This window comes from Hemiscyllium ocellatum, chromosome 16, assembly GCF_020745735.1.
Source record: "Hemiscyllium ocellatum isolate sHemOce1 chromosome 16, sHemOce1.pat.X.cur, whole genome shotgun sequence".
Lineage (NCBI taxonomy): Eukaryota > Metazoa > Chordata > Chondrichthyes > Orectolobiformes > Hemiscylliidae > Hemiscyllium > Hemiscyllium ocellatum.
Window position 1 is genome coordinate 1,656,156 of NC_083416.1, and position 22,231 is coordinate 1,678,386.

Genomic DNA, 22,231 nt, shown 5'->3' on the forward strand with positions numbered 1-22,231 from the left:
TTTACCAACAGATGATTCACACAAAACAACTCTTAAAAATGGCCCCCACACTTTTTTATATATCAGTTGGAGTGTCACTGGTAAGGATAGCATTTATTGTTTAACCCAAATTACCCCCGAAAGGAACAAACCAGAAAACTTTTATAATTATTCTCTCTGTCTATAAATTACCTTAATTACAAATGATCCATACTCTCACTAGTTGAGATGTGTAGATTAAGTACACTAATCTAAACTACATTCCACACTGCTTCAGAATGGAACTGTTGATGGAGTAAAACTGGGGAAATGATTAGTTTTATTGAGAAACTTTTCAAGGGCAATGTAAGAGGTGCCTAATTTGCACGTAGTTGGTGTTGTCTGTGATCTAGGAATGGTACACATATACACAGCAAAGACTCGGGCTGGAGTTTCAGTTCTTAAATTTACCAACAGTTTATTTGATTAGAAGGGAAATCACAGGCAGAAGCAGAAACCCCAGTTTTAATCTCCAAAAGTACCTTTGTTTTATTTATTGAGCAAGAGGTTCAATGGGGTAACTCAGACATGTAATTATAAGACCATAAGACATAGGAGTGGAAGTAAGGCCATTCGGCCCATTGAGTCCATCCCACCATTCAATCATGGCTGATGGGCATTTAAGTTACTATAAATTTTAGCAGAGCGTAACAACACCCAAACATTGGTGATTTTCCACTCCCATCGACAGTCTGCGTTTTTATATTTTTATTTCAATTCCTTCTCATTTGGGAATAAAATTTCAACTGAAACATCAGATGCAGAATAGAAGAATGATTCCGAACATTTGAGGAGACTTTAGAATTAATGAGTGAGAGGAGAGACTCAGTAAGCCACAAGAGGGAAGAGGAACAGGAGAATGACTGGACTTCTGCCCTTCTCCAATACACAGTGGCACTTGTTGAGATCCTGATGTTGTGAAAGGCATGTACTCAGGGCAGCTGCCCACCTACTTAGTAAAGGGAATGTTGCATTGTATCCCAAGGGAATCTACAAAACAGGAAGAAGGTATGTAAAAGATCGATACAAGTAAGGAAATTATACATTCCAAAATGCATGTAAACATATTAGTACTGTTCCTCTAATGGACTCTCTGTTATAACAATATGGGTGGAAGAGAAAATTTCTGATTGAGTCTTTCAGTGTTATGTTTTTTCAGATGAGCTTGTTTAAACATTAACAATCCATTATGGCACTTTCATTTTCATTTTTAAATGTGTACTCTGCTTTTGCTTTTATGACAAAGCTACATTTTATTTGCTGTTGTATACCTCACCCGAATGTGACGTAGCATATCCATGTTTCTGCAGCTTGGAACATGCAAGTACTCTTCAGGAAGCTGATCATACAGAGCCCTGAGTTCAGAATGGGCACTGGCTAGGAAGAAAAACATCAAAGAGAGAATTTCTGTGCTGTTTTTACAATGCTGGCTCACTGGAACTCCTGAGTAAACTGCTAGTACCATTTAATACCATTTTTCCAGGGTTTCCATTGATCCTCCACAGATGTTACGTTAGAAATTGAGAGAGAATTCTTTTATGAAACACAATATTATACAATTAGACAGAAGCTTCCCAACCAGTGCTCATCCTTTTGAAGCATATTTAGAAATGAACAAAAACAGATTATTAAAATTAATAACGACTTTATATTTTGAATAGAAACATATATTTTGGATGTTAGATTTTGTCATCCCTTCTGCCCTAAAGTTGATAACTCATGCTAATGACAATCCCTTGCTCTCGCACATTACCCAAAAGACTGTGCTTAATATGAGAGTCTGAACAATAAGTATGGATGATTTATTCATTTGTTGCAGTAATAACAGTCTCGGCATCCTCTTTCCTTGATCTTTACCCAGTGTTCCTTGTTGGAAGCAAGGGTTCATGCCCAGAGGTGAGAATTCTGCTGCTCTCCTCCATTGTCTCAAGTCGAGTGACATGAAGTTAGATTTGTAACTCCTGGAACTCCTTCATTGAAGTCATCTAACTCAGGCCATACTGAAAGTCAATACTTTCAATGTTTCAGACCTTCATGGCTCAGTATCACACACACATCAGTGCAGTGTACCAGAGATCCAGTCAAGGAAGGATTTCCTTCAGCTGACAATATAAATATTGTAAACATAATTGTTAGAATGTCACCAGAAGGATTTTACAGTTGTCACAGACAAATGGTAAGTAAAGTCAAAGACAACAGGTGCATTTTGAGACCATAAACTCTAGATTAACTATTCCTTTTGAAGAAAGCCAAAGATGCAGTCAGATCCAAGCCAGCCGGAGACAGACACACCATGTTTTGTCCATAGAGTTCATGAATTATTCAGTCTTACAGCGCCTTCCATGCACCAGTCATATCTAGTTCCCTTTTACTTTTCTTTTATTAAACAATTACAAAACAGTTTACATAACAGTTTACAAAAAACAGTTAACATTTACAGCTGTATACAAAGAAACTGCAATTTTACAGGGAAAGGAGCAGCAAAGCCAGGCCCCAAACCTTACTAGTTCCCTTTTATATCTGTCCATTCGATAAGTTAATCAATTAACTCAATCATCTGCTTAACTACTGCCATAGTAACAGCAGTGAGTTTCCAAATCCCATTTAAAAGCACTGTTATTTCCTCAGTCTAGATCTGAGTTCCAACTGCAGATACTATCCCATGAAAGGGCAGATCCAGTCTACAGTTGTGATGATCTATCCTATTACTATAAAAGGCATCTTGCAAATTCGAATATCTTTGTAATCTGCCTACCTACATATGCGCCATTTGAAGCTTGGTTAAACGCTTCAAAAATTATTTTTGTTTATCTATTGATGTCTCATTTCAAATATGCTACCATCCGAGTGTGTTTCAAAAGCCATTTCTCACTTCTCTCTTTCCTCTGTCTGAAAAGCAGTTTCACATTCCTGTCCTCTGTATTTGAAAAATAATTCCACATTCTTGCAATCCCTGAGTGCCACAGAAGATAAGGTCCTCTCTCTTCTCAGCTGTGTGCCTCAGAATAAATGCCATTTTCTCTGTCTTCTGGAAAAGAGGTTCCATCTTTCTGTCTTCTATTTGTGCATTCAAAGCTAAGTTCCACCTTCCTGACTTCCTGAAAAGCATTCCACATTCTTTTCTCTCGTGTGCAACAAAAGGTAAGCTCCAACCTCTTGACTTTTATGTTCTTCAAGAGCATTTTCATTGAGAAATATGAGGTACCTTTGATAGTCATTCTTCTGTGTTGCTTGTGTCTAAACTTGATGACTTTGAACTTTTGAGGTGAATTTGGATTCTACCTCACTAAGAAAAGAACATACAAGGTAATCAGAAAGTTAGGCAGGATGGACAGTAAGAGCCTTTTTCCTCAGATGGCGATGGCTAGCACAAGGAGACGTAGCTTTAAATTGAGGAGTTGATAGATATAGGACAAGTGTCAGAGATAGTTTCTTTACTCAGAGAGTAGTAGGGGCATAGAACGCCCTTCCTGCAACAGTAGTAGACTCGCCAATTTTAAGGGAATTTAGATGGTCATTGGATAAACGCATGGATGAAAATGGAATTGTGTAGGTTAGATGGGCTTCAGGTTGGTTCCACAGTCAGGTCGAAGGGCCTGTACTGTGCTGTAATGTTCTAGGTTCTAATTCCCTTTTACTTGAATGGACCTGACCAATGGCAAATGGAATTCAATCCTGATAAATGTGAGGTAATGCACTTGGGCAAGACAACCAAGGCAGGGGATACATATTGAATGTAGGGATCCTGGGAAGCACTGAGGATTAGAGGGACATTGGAGTGCACATACACCAGTCCCTGAAGGTAACGGGACACAAAAAGTGGCCAGGAAGGCATCAGGGATACTTGTTTGTGTTGGCGGAGGCAGGGAGGTGATGCCAGAGCTGTATAAAATGTTGGTTAGGCCACAGCTACAGTTTTGTGTGCAGTTCTGGAATCTACACTATAGGAGAAATGTGATGGAGGATGCAGAGAGAGAATTACTAGGATGTTGTCTGGGCTGGAGTGTTTCAATTATGAAGAGAGATTGGACAGACTGGAGTTGTACAGGAATATAGTGGGGGACATGATTAAGATATATAAAATTAGGGAGTTAGATTTAAATAAGGGGGAGGAGGAAGACAACTTAACTCAAGAGGGTGGTGGGCATCTCAAGCTCACTGTCAATGAGGCAGAAACCCTCAGAAGGATGCAGATATACACTTGTGATGGCAAAATATACAATGCTATCTGCCAAGTGCTGAAAATGGGATTAAAATCGATGGTTGTTTTTTACTGGTGCAGACGTGATGGGCTGAAGGGCCTTTTTGCTGTGCTGCAGACCTCTGTGACTCTATGACCTGGTACACAGATCTTTTTAGATCCTCTGATACTGACTGCATAGAAGGAATTTCTCTGCTTAATTTTCCTACTATGTACAGAAAGGTGATTTATTTAAACTTTCAAATGTCTTCTTTGATTAATGGCAAAAACGTGTTTGAAACAACCTTACTGTCCTTAATGAATGAATTAGTTCTCGAAATGGAGAATTATCTAAAATGAACATCTTTGGCATACCCTGAGGAAAGATCTGATGATTCCATCCTTGTGAGTTAAGTCCTGCCATTCCCAACTATTGTAGGATTCCTTAATGAAACGTAAACAGCAGATCACCATCATTCCATGTATGAATATTAGCTGTTCAATTTGCTGATAGGTTCATCGCATATTGTTCCTTATCACAGCTTATTTAAAAATGTATTTTCAAATTCTAGAAGTTTAATCATGGCATGGACGCTCGAGCATATTCCCTCCATCCTCCCAATCATTATTGTTTGAATTATTGATCATTGTTTGTTTGAAGATCAGATAATTTCACACATTTCTAACATCGCTCTACTGTGGTTCATTGTTAATCAGCAGAATCATTCTTTGCTAGTGCAAATGGGTAAACCAATCTGTGGATTTTGGAAATATTAAATTACATTTCGCAGTTTGTTTCATTTTTAAATTTGTAAATTGATTGTTGTTCTAGGTTTCTTTTGATTTTGCACTCCCCTCTCTTCTAACAGCTCATCAGACACAAATTGAAATGACCAGGGTGGAGGATGTAACATCATTCAGTGCTCCCGAGTCGGGTATCGTTGCAACACCAATTTATGAGGAGAATGAAGAGGCTGAAGTTGCCGAGCTTTCAAACAGATTTCGGTTCACAGGTATCATTGCAGAGCGGATCCTGGTCTGTGGAATTGAGCTCCACTGGGAGGGCAGGAGTGAATTGTGATCCATGAGACAGAGTCCAGGGATTGTTTAGGAAAAGGCTGATATTGTCTATTCAGATAATACTTCATGTGTCTCCTGTTGGTAGGGTATAACTTTACGTATATTAGATTAGATTAGATTACTTACAGTGTGGAAATAGGCCCTTCGGCCCAACAAGTCCACACTGACCTGCCAAAGCGCAACCCACCCATACCCCTACCCCTACATTTACCCCTTACCTAACACTACGGGCAATTTAGTGTGGCCAATTCACCTGACCCGCACATCTTTGGACTGTGGGAGGAAACCGGAGCACCCGGAGGAAACCCACGCAGACACGGGGAGAACGTGCAAACTCCACACAGTCAGTCGCCTGAGTCGGGAATTGAACCCGGGTCTCAGGCGCTGTGAGGCAGCAGTGATAACCACTGTGCCACCGTGCCGCCCACAAGCCACTGTGCCGCCCATATATCCCAGATCAATCTGTAATCCCATTTGGCTTCATTTACAGCTGAAGTTGTCCTTGAAAATGAAACAAATACATAAAACAAAACCTAATCTAGTGCCAGTTTTTTACAATGTTTGTAGTATCTCGTGGACTTCGCCATTTTTCTTGGCCCTTAGCTTGAAAAGCAAAAGTGAGGACTGCAGATACTGGAGATTAGAGTCATGAGTGTGGCATTGGAAAGGTACAGCAGGTCAGGCAGCATCCGAGAAGCAGGACAGTTAATGTTTCGGACAAAAGCCCTTCATCAGGAGTTCCTGGTGAAGGGCTTTTGCCTGAAACGTCAATTCTCCTGCTCCTCGGATGCTGCCTGACATGCCATGCTTTTCCAGCATCACACACTCAACCCTCACTTTGAAAGGCCTTTCTCTCAATTTGACTGTAGCTGATTAGCAGTAATAAGAATATTTCTTTTGAGTCTAAAACACAATATTGATCTTTATTGATGTTGAAAGTTAGAGACCATCTGGGTTACAAGAGAAGCTACAGCTGCGGTTTAATTCTATGGGATATTATCATTGCTGTTGGATGTGACAACTGTTTACATACATATGAGGTGGCTCCCTAGAGAGAAAAGAAAGTGCCCCAGTACCATATAACATGCTTGTTCGAAATACTGTCCCAGCATCTGGGTCTGATTAACAAAGATTGGGCAGTTAGTGGTTCTGCCTGAGAAGAATGAGATGATTAGAGATTGATGACCAGGAGTGTGCAATTCTAAGTGAGTTTTCAGAGAATTTTCAGATAGTTGTAGGAGGAGAACTCTGTGTACTGCGAAGCAAGGGAAAATGAATGACCTCAGAGGAGGGGCTAGTTTATTTACTTATTGGGCACTGTGCATGTGTACTATGGAACACTCGGCAGGAGTGGACATTAAGACACAGCTTTGAAATGGGAGGCAAAGTAAATGGTTTAATTAGGGAGTGGGGTGGATAGTCCAGCAGGGTACGATGGTGATGTTTATACTGAGTCATGATTTGAAAAGAAATATTTGGACAAAGGAGGAAAAGGAAATATATTGATATGTAAGAGTTTTGTGCATTTTATTAGTTTGCCTATAACCTACCAAGACCCTTTGGTTTAACTTCAATTCTCTGTTTCCATTCTTTTCTGTATAGATAAGACTGTGCTTGAGTTTCCAGAAGAACCTCCAATTCAGTATGGAAACCCAGTGCCAGAATGGAATGTGCCAAGCTATAGTGAGGAACCTGGTCTTGTAGATATAGACACGCCAAACCCTGTCTGGCCTGAGGCCCCCAACTTCCTACACACTGAAGATTCAGTACAGAGTGAGCAGGCAGGCTTCATAAGTACTGGGGAACAGCCACAACAGCAACAACAACAACAACACCTTGTGGACATTGGGAGTCCAGAAATGAATGAGAGTTTTCCGCAAGTAAATGAGAATTTACTGGACCTTTGGGAGGCCAATGGAATAGACCAGCTGCCCTCAATGTCACACAGTGAGCTGGCAGAGAAGCCATTGGTCTACACCAGTACTGAGGAAACTGAACTGATTTTAAATGTGCAAAGCCCACCGTTGGATAAGACTGTGTCAACAAATGCAGACATTGAAGCAAATAGCCAACTGCTTGTGAACTTCCAGGAATCGTCCGCAGAGCAAGCTGCAGAGTTGGAGCCGGCTGAGTTGGATCAGCAGCAGCCCCCGAGCTGTGGGGAAGCTGCGGAAGAGAACTTGCTGTGTTTCGATGGTAATGAAGGTCTTCCAGCACCACCTCCAGACTGTCTGGATTCACAGCAGTGGGAGAACCTGCCGAGTCTCATCGAACTGGAAGGCTCACAGCAGATGAGTGAAGACTACTGCTTTGGAATACAGGAGCTACCCAAACCTCAAGATGCCCAGGTAGGGATGGGACAAAGTGGGCAAGGCAGGCACAGGATGGGGATTTGGGGGCAAAGTCTGTCGCTGAAAAGCAGGAGACAATTTGCATTGATTTTAAACTGCAGCGACTGGCATAAAGTTAGCTCCATAAGGTCAGCTCAAAGAGTTTAATTCACATTGGCCACTGGATGGAAATTTCCCCCCTCCCTGTGGTGGGGTGGAGGGGGCAACAGGGGGCAAATAATTGGAAGACTTCTCACTGGAGAAACACACCCCCTTCCCTCCAACATCGCAGTTAGGTGCTGGGCGAGGTGGGGACTTCTCTGGTTCACCAGCAATTAAGGCCCAATTATCGATCTCTCTTGGTGGGTGAGGACCGTGGCCAGGAGGAAAGTAAGGTGGCCTGCCTCTGGTTGGGGTAGGGAAGGATGCCTCAATTTCCAAAATTTGGAATCCACAATCCTCCTCCCATGGCCTCTAATACTCCCGGTCCCCTACCCCCGTAACCACCAACACTCCCTCAGTCCCCTCTCCCTGGAACCACAAACACTCCTTCAGTCCCCTTTCCCTGTAATCACCAATACTCCCTCAGTCCCCTCTACCCTTAACCACCAACACTCCCTCAGTCCCCTCCCCCCGTAACCACCAACACTCCCTCAATCCCCTCTCCCCTTAACCACCAACACTTCCCTCAGTCCCCTCTGCCCATAGCCACCAACACTCCCTCAGTCCCCTCTCCCCGTAACCACCAACACTCCCTCAGTCCCCTCTCCGTGTAACCACCAACATTCTCTCAGTCCCCTCTCCCTGTAACCACCAATACACCCTCGGTCCCCTCTGCCCATAGCCACCAATACTCCCTCAGTCCCCTCTCCCCGTAACCACCAACACTCCCTCACTCCCCTCTCCCCGTAACCACCAACACTCCCTCACTCCCCTCTCCCCGTAACCACCAACTCTCCCTCAGTCCCCTCTCCCCGTAACCACCAACACTCCCTCACTCCCCTCTCCCCGTAACCACCAACTCTCCCTCAGTCCCCTCTCCCTGTAACCACCAACACTTCCTCAGTCCCCTCTCCCCGTAACCACCAACTGTCCCTCAGTCCCCTCTCCCCGTAACCATCAACACTCCCTCAGTCCCCAATCCCCATAACCACCAATACTCCTTCAGTCCCCTCTCCCCGTAACCACCAATACTCCCTCAGTCCCCTCTCCCCGTAACCATCAACACTCCCTCAGTCCCCTCTCCCCGTAACCACCAACTCTCCCTCAGTCCCCTCTCCCTGTAACCACCAACACTCCCTCAGTCCTCTCTCCCCTTAACCACCAATACTCCCTCAGTCCCCTCTGCCCATAGCCACCAACACTCCCTCAGTCCCCTCTCCCCGTAACCACCAACACTCCCTCAGTCCCCTCTCCGTGTAACCACCAACTCTCCCTCAGTCCCCTCTCCCCGTAACCACCAATACTCCCTCAGTCACCTCTCCCTGTAACCACCAACTCTCCCTCAGTCCCCTCTCCCCGTAACCACCAACACTCCCTCAGTCCCCTCTCTGTGTAACGACCAACACTCCCTCAGAACCCTCTCCCCGTAACCACCAATACTCCCTCAGTCCCCTCTCCCTGTAACGACCAATAGTCCCTCAGTCCCCTCTCCCCGTAACCACCAACACTCCCTCAGTCCCCTCTCCCCGTAGCCACCAACACTCCCTCAGTCCCCTCTCCCTGTAACCACCAATACTCCCTCAGTCTCCTCTGCCCGTAGCCACCAACACTCCCTCAGTCCCCTCTCCCCGTAACCACCAACACTCCCTCAGTCCCCTCTCCCCGTAACCACCAACACTCGCCCGTAACCACCAACACTCCCTCAGTCCCCTCTCCCCGTAACCACCAACATTCCCTCAGTCCCCTCTCCCTGTAACCACCAACACTCCCTCAGTCCCCTCTCCCCGTAACCACCAATACTCCCTCAGTCCCCTCTCCGTGTAACGACCAACACTCCCTCAGAACCCTCTCCCCGTAACCACCAATACTCCCTCAGTCCCCTCTCCCTGTAACAACCAATACTCCCTCAGTTCCCTCTCCCCGTAACCACCAACACTCCCTCAGTCCCCTCTCCCCGTAACCACCAACACTCCCTCAGTCCCCTCTCCCCGTAACCACCAATACTCCCTCAGTCCCCTCTCCCTGTAACCACCAACTCTCCCTCAGTCCCCTCTCCCCGTAACCACCAATACTCCCTCAGTCCCCTCTCCGTGTAACGACCAATACTCCCTCAGTCCCCTCTCCGTGTAACGACCAACACTCCCTCAGTCCCCTCTCCCCGTAACAACCAATACTCCCTCAGTCCCCTCTCCCCGTAGCCACCAACACTCCCTCAGTCCCCTCTCCCTGTAACCACCAATACTCCCTCAGTCTCCTCTGCCCATAGCCACCAACACTCCCTCAGTCCCCTCTCCCCGTAACCACCAACTCTCCCTCAGTCTCCTCTCCCCGTAACCACCAACACTCCCTCAGTCCCCTCTGCCCGTAGCCACCAATACTCCCTCAGTTCCCTCTCCCCGTAACCACCAACACTCCCTCAGTTCCCTCTCCCCGTAACCACCAATACTCCCTCAATCCCCTCTCCCTGTAACCACCATCACTCCCTCAGTCCCCTCTCCCTGTAACAACCAATACTCCCTCAGTCCCCTCTGCCCGTAGCCACCAATACTCCTTCAGTCCTCTCTCCCCTTAACCACCAATACTCCCTCAGTCCCCTCTGCCCATAGCCACCAACACTCCCTCAGTCCCCTCTCCCCGTAACCACCAACACTCCCTCAATCCCCTCTCCCTGTAACCACCAATACTCCCTCAGTCCCCTCTGCCCGTAGCCACCAATACTCCTTCAGTCCCCTCTTCCCGTAACCACCAATACTCCCTCAATCCCCTCTCCCCGTAACCACCAACACTCCCTCAGTCCTCTCTCCCCTTAACCACCAATACTCCCTCAGTCCCCTCTGCCCATAGCCACCAACACTCCCTCAGTCCCCTCTGCCCATAGCCACCATGCCATGAGAAGAATAATAATAGAGGCCTTACCTTCTCATCACTGGATCCCTTTAAAAGTAGACTCAACTGTCAATCATTAGGACCCAAAAATCACTAACCTCTCTGATGGACAGGCCACTCCTGACTGCTGGACACACCACTGTCAAAGTGCCTGATGTGTTGGAAAACTCACCGACATACTGCCTATCAGTTCTCACTGTAGTTTAATTCATTCATGAGTTGCAGCCTGGCCAGTATTTATTGCCCACACATAACTGCTCAAAGAGTTTTTGAGTCAACTCCATTGCTGTGGGTCTGGAGTCCCATGGAGGCCAGACCAGGTAAAGATGGCAGTTTCCTTCCCGAAAGGACATTGGTGAACTAGATAAGATTTTTTGTTTTGAGGATCAGTATCAGTTTCATGGTTGTCATTGGACTCTTAATCCCAGCTTATTTTTAATTCAACTTCCACCATCTGCCATAGTGAGGTATGCACCTGGGTCTCCTGAACATTACCTGGGTCTCTGGATTAATATTTTAGTGATGATACCACTAAGCCAATGGTCCCTCTACTGAAGCGAGGAGGGCAACACTTTATTGCCAACCAGCCCAGTCACCTTCATGATGAGTCAAAATCCAGGGAAATCCCAGCTGTAACGCAAAGTAAAATTACTAGCACAGAACCTGACACAATAAACAGACAGGTCTCAGATGGCTCAGTTCATACTGCAGGATAGATCACATGTCTGTGAAGAAAATCTCTTATCAAAAGCAGAACCTCATGTAATCAGCATTCCTGTCCTTTTGATTTGTTTGATTCTAGCCAAGCTGATTACAGCATAAAAAAAGATTCAAACCAGTTCTAATCGGATGGGAGAAGACAGCATGGGATTATGTCCAACTTCTCCAGAAGGTCATACCAGACTTGATACGTTAGCTTTGTTTCTCTCTCAGCAGCTCTGGCAGCATCTGCAGAGTTTCTCCAGCATTCTCCTTGTTTGTTTCAGATTTCCAGCATCTTCAGGATTTTGTGTAGCCACACTGGCAGTTAGTTAGTGTCAGTGATATGGGAAACAGATCAGCATCATGCTGTTGCAGTAGGGTATATTATCCTAAAAAGCAAACCCCTTCTGATGCAAAGGAAACTCTACTTTTAGTTTGAACCTGTCTGAATGGTACTGGCACAGAGTGTCTGTCTGTCTGTCTGTCTGTCTGTCTGTCTGTCTGTCTGTCTGTCTGTCTGCCTGCTGACAGTCACGTCATTGACTTTCAATAATTGGTGGGCGGCACAGTGGTTAGCACTGCTGCCTCACAGCACCAGAGACTCGGGTTCAATTCCCACCTCAGGCAACTGTCTGTGCGGAGTTTGCACGTTCTCCCCGTGTCTGTGTGGGTTTCCTCCGGGTGCTCCGGTTTCCTCCCATAGTCCAAAGATGTGCGGGTCAGGCGAATCGGTCATGCTAAATTGCCCCTAGTGTTAGGTAAGGGGTAAATGTAGGGGAATGGGCGCGATGCATTTCGGTGGGCCGGTGTGGACTTGTTGGGCCGAAGGGCCTGTTTCCACACTGTAAGTAAAATCTAATCTAATTACTGAGGATGCTGGAATCTGAAACCAAAAAAGAGAAAATGCTGGAAAATCTCAGCAGGTCTGGCAGCATCTGTAAGGAGAGAAAAGAGCTGATGTTTCGAGTCTAACTGACCCTTTGTCAAAGCTAAAATTAAAGGGAGAAATAGGGAGGTATTTATACTAGGCTGAGAGAAGGTGAGTCATGGCTGCAGAAGCAAAGGTTGCAATAAAGAGGTGACAATGACAGAGCATGGAGAGATTATAGGGAGATTAGGAGCTGTGAGTGACCAAGGCTGAAGCCAGTGCTATGTGACAGAAGCCTGTGCTATGTGACAGAATATGTAGATATGAGGATAGGTGAAGCAGAGGCAAAATGGAATTCGGGGAGAAGGGTAGCAAAGGGGGAAGAGGAGAGGAAAAAGGTGATGAGAGAGTGGGGAGCGAGAGAAAGAGAGACAATCAAGAAATAAGAGGTACAGGACAGTGAAAAAAATATGAAAAATAAATAAAATGAAATAAAATTACGGAGCAGAATAAAAACAGAACGGTCAAAGTTGTTGAATTCAATGTTGAGACCGGCAGGCTGTAACGTGCCTAGTCGGAAGATGGGATGCTGTTCCTCCAGTTTGCATTGAGCTTCACTGGAACATTGCAGCAGGCCAAGGACAGACATGTGGGTATGGGAGCAGGATTGTGTGTTGAAGTGGCAAGCCACGGGAAGGTCCGGGAACCTGATTGCGTACAAACCGAAGGTGCTCAGCAAAGCGATCACCCAGTTGGCGTTTTGTCTCTCCGATATAGAGGAGACCACATTGGGAGCAACGAATGCAATAGACCAAATTGAAAGAGGTACAAGTGAAACACTACTCAATCTGAAATGAGTGTTTGGGGCCTTGGATGGTAAGCATGGAAGAGGAAAAGGGGCAGGTGTTTCACCTTCTGCGATTGCATGGAAAGGTGCCGTGTGTGATGGGAGAGGTGTTAGGTATGATGGGAAGGTGTCATGTGTGATGGGAGAGGTGCCGTGTGTGATGGGAAGGTGCCGTGTGTGATGGGAGAGGTGTTAGGTGTGATGTTGACTAGGTTGTCCCAGAGGGAACGATCTCTGCGGAATGCAGACAGTGGGAGGGAAGGGAAGATGTGTTTAGTGGTAGCGTCGTGTTGGAGTTGGTGAAAATGGCGGAGGATTATTCTTTGCATGTAAAGGCTGGTGGGGTGAAAGGTGAGAACAAGAGGGAACCTATCCTTATTCTGGGAGGGGAGGGAAGGGGTGAGGGTCGTAGCGCGGGAGATGGACCGCAAACTGTCGAGAGCCCTATCAACAACTGTAGGTGGGAAGCCACGGTTGGAGAAGAAGGTGACCCTGCCTGTATTCCTGATGAAGGGCTTTTGCCCGAAACATCGATTTTACTGCTCCTTGCATGCTGCCTGAACTGCTGTGCTTTTCCAGCACCACTCTAATCTAAACCCCCGCACATATTAAGAGCACCACTTTGGAAAGTGGCCTCATCGGAACAAATGCGGCGGAAGCGAAGGAACTGAGAGAAAGGGTTAGAGTCGTTACAGGATGTAGGGTGAGAAGAGCTGTAGTCCAGATAGCTGTGGGAGTCAGTGGGCTTGTAATGGATATTAGTGGATAGACTATTGCCGGAAATGGAGATCGAAAGGTCAAGGAAAGGAAGGCAAGTGTCGGAGATGGACCAGATGAAGGTGATGGAGGGATGGAAACTGGAAGCGAAGTTTATGAATTTTTCCAGGTCAGGACAAGAGCATGAAACCACACCGAAATAGTCATCGATGTACCGATAAAGTCTTCGATGTACCGATAAAGCAGTTGTGGGAGGGAATCTGGGCAGGCCTGGAACAAGGAATGTTCCATTTCAGCATCTGCAGTCCTCACTTTCTCCTAGATTAGGAGCTGTGAGTGACCAAGCCAGTGCTATGTGACAAAATATGTGGAGGGGGTGGGGGGGGACTGGGTGAAGCAGGGGCAAAATGGAAAACAGGGGAGAAGGGTAGCAAAGGGGGAAGAGGAGAGGAAAAAGGTGATGAGAGAATGGGGAGGCAGGCATGGCTAGGACCCATGTGGGTACCCATTGCTACACCTTTGATTTGGAGAAAATGGGATGAGTTGAAGGAGAAGTTGTTGAGAGAGAGAACAATTTCAGCCAGGCGGAGGAGAGTGGTGCTGGATGGAGATTGTTCAGGTACAGGCCCAGCCAGGCGGAGGAGAGTGGTGCTGGATGGAGATTGTTCAGGTACAGGCCCAGCCAGGCGGAGGAGAGTGGTGGTGGATGGAGATTGTTCAGGTACAGGCCCAGCCAGGCGGAGGAGAGTGGTGGTGGATGGAGATTGTTTGGGCCTCTTTTCGAGAAAGAAGCGAAGAGCTTTCAAGCGGTCTTGGTGTGGGATGGAGGTGTAAAGAGGTTGCACATCCATGGTGAATGGAAGGTGGTTGGGGCCTGCGAGTTGAAAGCTGTCAAAGTGTCGCAGGGCATCAGATGTAGGTGGGGAGGGAGTGAACCAGAGGAGCAAGGATGGAGTCAAGGTGGGAGGAAAGAAATTGGGTGGGGCAGGAGCATGCTGACACAATGGGCCTGCCCGGACTGTCCTCCTCGTGGATTTTGGGGAGTAGGTAGAAACGGGCTGTCCGGGATTGGGAGACTGAGGTTGGAAGCTGTGGGGGGGAGGCATCCTGAGGACATGCGGTCAGTCACGGTGTCAGAGATAATGGCTTGATGCTCAGTGGTGTGCTTATGCTCCTGAGGAGGTAGGAGGAAGAATCTGAGAGTTGGCGCTCAGCCTCTGCAAGGTCTATTGCATTCGTTGCTCCCAATGTGGTCTCCTCTATATCGGAGAGACAAAACACCGACTGGGTGATCGCTTTGCTGAGCACCTTCGGTTTGTACGCAATCAGGTTCCCGGACCTTCCCGTGGCTTGTCACTTCAACACACAATCCTGCTCCCATACCCACATGTCTGTCCTTGGCCTGCTGCAATGTTCCAGTGAAGCTCAATGCAAACTGGAGGAACAGCATCGCATCTTCCGACTAGGCACGTTACAGCCTTCCGGTCTCAACATTGAATTCGACAACTTCGACCACTCTGTTTTTATTCTGCTCCGTAATTTTATTTCATTTTATTTTTTTTTAATATATTTTTTCACTGTTCTGTACCCCTTATTTCTTGATTGTCTCTCTTTCTCTCGCTCCCCACTCTCTCATCACCTTTTTCCTCTCCTCTTCCCCCTTTGCTACCCTTCTCCCCTGTTTTCCATTTTGCCTCTGCTTCACCTATCCCCCCCCCCCATCCCCCACATATTCTGTCACATAGCACTGGCTTCAGCCTTGGTCATTCACAGCTCCTAATTAGGAGAAAGTGAGGACTGCAGATGCTGGAGATCGGAGCTGAAAATGTGTTGCTGGAAAAGCGCAGCAGGTCAGGCAGCATCCAAGGAGCAGGAGAATCGACGTTTTGGGCATGAGCCCTTCTTCAGGAAAGTGCATGATTCCTGAAGAAGGGCTCATGCCCAAAACGTCGATTCTCCTGCTCCTTGAATGCTGCCCGACCTGCTGCGCTTTTCCAGCAACACATTTTCAGCACAGCTCCTAATCTCCCTAGCTCTCTATGCACTGTCATCATCACCTCTTTATTGCTACCTTTGCTTCTGGAGCCATGACTCACCTTCTCTCAGCCTAGTATAAATACCTCCCTATTTCTCCTTGTTTTAGCTTTGATAAAGCATAAGTTAGACTCAAAATGTCAGCTCTTTTCTCTCCTTACAGATGCTGCCAGACTTGCTGAGAATATTCCAGCATTTTCTCATTGACTTTGAACATGGGCATAACGTAGAACGCATGTCGAGGTGGGACAGGTCATTGAGATACCTTACTGTATTTACTCTTCACAGAAGCATTCTTCTCGAAATGACCGAGAATTTAAAAAATCATTACGTTTTGTTACATTTGACAATCTCAGCTCAAATAAACTTGGAAAGTGGGGCCCCCTTTAGTCATCCACTTTTCGAAGGAGCTGTTATATGATACCCAGTCGCACCCTGTCAGTTCATTAATTTTGTGGTTTTTATCCTATAGGCAGTTCAAGATTTTTTCAACCAATCACAGGATGAGTATATTAAAGTCCAAACATATGTAGAGGATAATGCCAATAAAATACCAGGTGAGAAATTGGAAATTTCCCTTCAGTGATTTTCTGTGCTGTATGTTTACCTTCTGCAATTCAAAGTGATTTAATTACCATTTGTATTTGACACGTATTCTCTTCCTTCCCATCCATTCCATCTTTCCCTCCTCAAGACTAATGGGCGTGAATGTAAACAGATCTGGTACATAATCACTGAATCATCAATCGCAATAATTCATTCTCGAGTCTGATATTTCTCCCTCAAATTCACCTTTCAGTCTATGGTTAGTTCAGACAGCAAAGATGACCCTGGACTCTTTACTCCATTCCCCAGCATCACATGCAACCTCCTCGACTCCATCCTAACCCTCAATAAGAAATGTAAGGACCTCATGGATTTTTATGGTCACTTAGGTTGGGACCTCTCTTTCAACTGCTTTCTCTAGGACTCCCTCTGTCTGTCCCAAAGTGAGTAGGGAGAGAGCATTTCCATGTGACCAAAACGCAGATTTTCAAAATAAATGTCCAGAAATACTGGAGGGTGAATTGAGAAAAAAAATGTTTTTTTGCAGGACTGCAGATGTATTAACAGAATCAAATTCAATCATAATCTTTACAACAGAACTGAAAAACGAAGGGCTTTGGGATTAAGATCAAAATGATCTCCTGTGCTGTAAAATTCTAATTAGCTTGCAACGTATTTTTTATTCATTTGTGGGACTTGGGCATCGTTGGCTGGCCAGCATTAATAGCTCATCCCTAGTTGCCCCTTGAGAAGGTGGGGGTGAGCTGCCTTCTTGAATCACTGCAGTCCCCTTGCTGTGGGTTGACCCACAATGCTGGTAGGGAGGGAATTTCAGGATTTTGAACCAACAACTATGAAGGAACAAGGGTATACTTCCAAGTCAAGCTGGTGAGTGGTTTAGATGGGAACTTGCAGGGGGTGGTGTTCCCAAGTACCTGCTGTCCTTGTCCACCTCGATGGAAGTGGTTTTGTGTTTGGAAGGTGCTGTCAAAGGATCTTTGGTGAATTTCTGTAGTGCATCTTGTAGATGGTACACACTCCTACTACTGAGCATTGGTGGTGCAGGGATTGAATGTTTGTAGATATGCCAATCAAGCAAGTTGCTTTGTCCTGAATGGTGTCAATCTTCTTGAGCATTGTTGGAGCTGCACTCATCCAGGCACGTAGGGAGTATTCCCCCTCGCTCCTGACTTGTGCCTTGTGTGGATAGTGGACAAGGTATGGGGAGTCAGGAGGTGAGTTACTCACCACAGTATCCCTAGTCTCTGACCTGCTCTTGTAGCCACTGTGTTTATGTGGTGAGTCCAGTTGAGTTTTGGTTAATGGTAACCCCGAGGATGTTGACAGTGGGGGATTCATTGATGGTAATACCATTGAATGTTAAAGGGTGGTGGTTAGAGTGTCTCTTATTAGTGATAGTCATTATCTGGCATTGGTGTGACGCAAATGTTACTTGCCATTTGTCAGCCCAAGCCTGGATATTGTCCAGATCTTGTTGCATTTGAGCACGGACTGCTTCAGTATCTGAGGAGTGGCGAATGGTGCTCAACACTGTGCAGTCACCTGCAAACATCCCCACTTCTGACCTTATGACAGAGGGAAGGTTGTTGATGAAGCAGCTGAAGGTTGTTGGGCCTAGGACACTATCCTGCAGAGATGTCCTGGAGCTGAGATGACTGACCCTCCAACAACCACAACCATCTTCCTTTGTGCCAGGTATGACTCCAATCAGCAGAGTGTTTGCCCCTGATACCCAGGGCTCCTTGATGCCACACTTGGTCAAATGTGGCCTTGATGTCAAGTGGTGACACTCTCCCCTCCCCTCTGGAATTCAGCTCTTTTGTCCATGTTTGACCCAAGGCTGTAATGAGGCCAGGAGCTGTGTGGCCCTGGGGAACCCAAACTGGGTGTCACTGAGCAGGTTGTTGCTGAGCAGGTGCTGCTTGATAGCTCTGTTGATGTCCCCCTTCCATCACTTTACTGATGATGGAGAGCAGACTGATGGGGTGGTAACTGGCTGGGTTGGATTGGTCCTGTTTTCCACATTGTCAGGTAAATACCAGTGTTGTAACTGTACAGGAAGAGCTTGGCTAGGAGAGTGGCAAGTTCTGGAGCTCAAGTCTTCTGTCCTATTGCTGGAATGTTATCAGGGCCCATTGCCTTTGCAGTATCTAGTGCCTCCAGCTGTTTGTTGATATCGCGTGGAGTGAATAGAATTGGATGGAGACTGTGATGCTGGGGACACTGGAGGAGCCCGAGATGGATCACCCACTCGGCACTTCTGGCTGAAGATTGCTGTGAAAGCTTCAGCCTTATCTTTTGCCCTGATGTACTGGACTCTCCCATCATTGAAGATGGAGATATTTGTGCAGCCTCCTCCTCCAGTGAGGTGTTGAATTGTCCACCACCATTCCCGACTGGATGTGGAAGGACTGCAGATCTTAGATCTGACCCATTGGTTGTGGGATCACTTAGTTCTGTCTATCACTTGCTGCTTATGCTCTATGCCATGCAGGTAGTCCTGTTTGGTGGCTTCACCAGGTTGACACCTCATCTTCAGGTCTGCCTGGTGTTGCTCCTGGTATGCCCTCCTGCACTCTCCATTGAAACAGGGTTGATGGTAATGGTTGAATGGGGGATATGCCGGGTCATGAGGTTACAGATTGTGCTGCAGTACAGGCCTGTTGCTGTTGATGGCCCACAGTGCCTCATAGATGTCCAGTCTTGAGCTGCAGGATCGGTTCAAAGTCGTCCCATTTAGCAGAGTGATAGAGCCACACAACACAATGGAGGTTAGTCTCAATGTGAGAGCGGGACTTTGTCTCCACAAGGACAGTGCTGTGTCACTTTTACCGATACTGTCATGGACAGATGCTTCTGCAGCCGGGAGATTAGAAAGGATGAGATTAATTATGTTTTTTCCTCTTGTTAGTTCCTTCACCACCTCCTGCAGACCCAGTCTAGCCGTTATATCCTTTAGGATCCGACCAGCTCGGTCAGTAATGCTGCTGCTGAGTCACTCTTGCTGGTGGACAGTGAAATCCCCCACCCAGGGGACATTTTGTACTTTTGCCACCCTGTGCTTCCTCCAAGTGTTGTTCAACATGGGGGAGTAACGCTTCATCAGCTGATGGAGGATGGGACGTGGTAACCAGGAAGAGGTTTCCTTGCCCAGGTTTAACCTGAAGCCATGAAACTTCATGGGGTTCAGAGTCGATGTCAAGGTCTCCCACGACAACTCCCTCCCGACTGTATCCCACTGTGTCACCACCTCTGCTGGTGGTACAGGCCATATCCAGGGAGGGTAATGATGGTGGCTGGGGTGTTATCTGTAAGATATGATTAGGTAAGAGTGAGTATATCAGGTTGTTGCTTGACTAGTCTGTGAGACTGCTCTCCCAATTTCCGCACTAGCCCCCAGCTATTGGTGAGGAGGACTTTGCAGGGTCAACAGGGCTGTTTGTGTTTTTGCCGTCGTCTTTTCCAGTTCCATGGTCAATGCCAGGCAGTCCATCTGGTTTCATTGCTTTGTTGTGACTTTCTAGTGATTGATACAACTGAGCGCCTTGCTGGGCCATTTCAGAGGGCAGCTGGGAGTCAACCCCATTGCTGTGGCTCTGGAGTCACATGTAGGCCAGACCAGGTAAGGATGGCAGATTCCTTCCCTAAGGAGTTTAGTGAACCAGGTGGGTTTTTCCGACAATTGACAATGGTTTTATGGTCATCAGTCGACTCTTAATTCCAGATTTTGTTTTATTATTGAATTCAAATTTCACCATCTGCTGTGGTGGGATTCGGACCCAGGTCCCCAGAACATTATTCTGGGTTTCTGGATTAAAGTTGAGTGATAATACCGCTAGGCCACAGCCCCTCTTAAGAATGTATATTATGTACTTCAGTTTCTAATCAGGGAGTTTGAAAGGGGCTACATAATAGGGGAGATGGTGTGATGTTGACCTAAATTTCTAACTTTTTCTAAAACATGGCCCACTCAATTGTTTATTTTCTCCAGAGAAGTCCTTTCCCGTGATTTGCGTTTTCACTAAATGTTTCCCAATTCCTCCAATTCCTGCACTGCATGGAAACCACTTTAACAAGGACCAAGATTTGTTGTACCTCTGGAAATGGTGCAGTGTCTCCTCCGCCTAATCACTCTTCCACCATCTATTCTCGAAAGCCTTCCAACTCATTCCAAACTTGGCCACTCAATCCTTTCCAACACCTTCCAACAATGACTCCTGCTTTCCCCAGTGCCTCAAATTATAAATTCTCATTGATTTGTCTAAATCCATGCATCACCTTGCCCTTTCATACTTTGGATATCTCCTCTAGTCCTAAACCTAAACCCTTCTGTATTCTATTACCATTGCCTCCCCTTCATATTCCCCCACTCTGCCCTAGCCTTTCTCCTGTCTGCATCCCTGACTTAAAGTCATCCCTCACTAAACCTTTGCCTCTTCCTTCCCCATTTAAATCCCTGGTTAAAGTCAATTCTCCAATCATTCTCCATCTCCAACTTCCCTTTCATTTCCAGAATTCTTTAATGCGTTGTTGCCTCACAAATCTACTCCCAGAACTCCATGATCAACTCTCAACTCATTTTTCCAAACCTGCCAGAGTTCTGATTAGCCTTATCTAATTCACAAATAACATCCAACACAATTGTAACACTGAAAAAAATCATCTTCCTCATCCCTCTTGACTTGTCTGCAGTGTTTGGCATGAGGGTCACATTGCCCTGCACTAAAACCACAGCTTTGTTATCTCAGTTAATAGGGCATACACCCACCCACAGGTGAAAGTGAGCACTGCAGATGCTGGAGATCAGAGTCGAGAGTGTGGTGCTGGAAAAGCACAGCAGGTCAGGCAGCATCCGAGGAGCAGGAGAATCGATGTTTCGGGCAAAACCCCTTCATCAGAAATGAGGAAGGGCTTTTGCCCGAAATATTGACTCTCCTGCTCCTTAGATGCTGCCTGACCTGCTGTGCTTTTTCCAACACATCACCCATGCACCCAATGCCATTCTCACCGACCCAGTCTTATCCAGAGACCCTCTCGCATTAGCTCCCCTTTCCCCTCCCACACCATTATCCCTGGAGCCCCAACAAAGATCTATCCTTGGTCCCATTGAATTCTCATCTACATGCTGTGTTCTCAGTGACATCTTCCAAAAACACAGCCAATTCCACACAAGAATTAATACTGCCAAGGTCTACCTCACCAGCACCACTCTCCCTCACCATTAGTCACAGCTGACCAGAAATTTTGTCTGTCTAAACACTGGAATGATTAAAAGTCATGCTCTTCATCCCTATGACAAACTTTATCCCTAGGCACTGATTCCAATGTTTTTCCCAGTTTCTGAACCCATCCACAGCCTATCCCTATTTTTGTAATCGCCTCTAATCCTTAAACCCTCCAGAGTTTCTGGGCTCCTTCACTTTGGTCTTGAGTACACCATAGGGAGCCCAGACTCGGCTACCAAGGGCATGATATCTGGAATTCATTCCTAAAGCTTTCCAGCTTGCCTCCATGAGGACCTACCTGACTGATTGATTGAGCTTCCAGCCATCTGTCCCATTATCACTCGATATAGCTCGGTTATAACCTTACAGTGAAGTAAGGTGTCTTGACAGGTGTTTTCCAAGATTTAAGGCACTCCAAAACTTCAAATCCATTCTGTAGGGTTTTCTTGCCTTGCATTTCTTTGAAGATTTGCAAATTCATTTCTAGGTTGAAGGCAGAATGAGAAAACCAGTTATTGCTAATGATATGAACATTGAACAATGAAACAAACATGGGCATTTCTGACCCTACATTGCAGGATGCCCTTTCTAAGGTGGGCAGAGCTGAAGGCATTG

At 46.3% G+C, this 22,231-nt stretch overlaps 1 protein-coding gene across 4 annotated transcripts in view; it reads left to right on the top strand.

The window, feature by feature from the left end:
• dbn1 (drebrin 1) overlaps positions 1–22,231 on the top strand; it is a 205,521-nt gene that overhangs the window by 181,808 nt on the left and 1,482 nt on the right. For all 4 annotated transcript variants that reach the window (XM_060836657.1, XM_060836658.1, XM_060836659.1 and 1 more), the window contains 3 exons: positions 5,068–5,211; positions 6,881–7,626; positions 16,297–16,381. In XM_060836657.1, the coding sequence (XP_060692640.1) occupies positions 5,068–5,211; positions 6,881–7,626; positions 16,297–16,381 (975 nt within the window). The remainder of the gene's footprint in view (positions 1–5,067; positions 5,212–6,880; positions 7,627–16,296; positions 16,382–22,231) is intronic.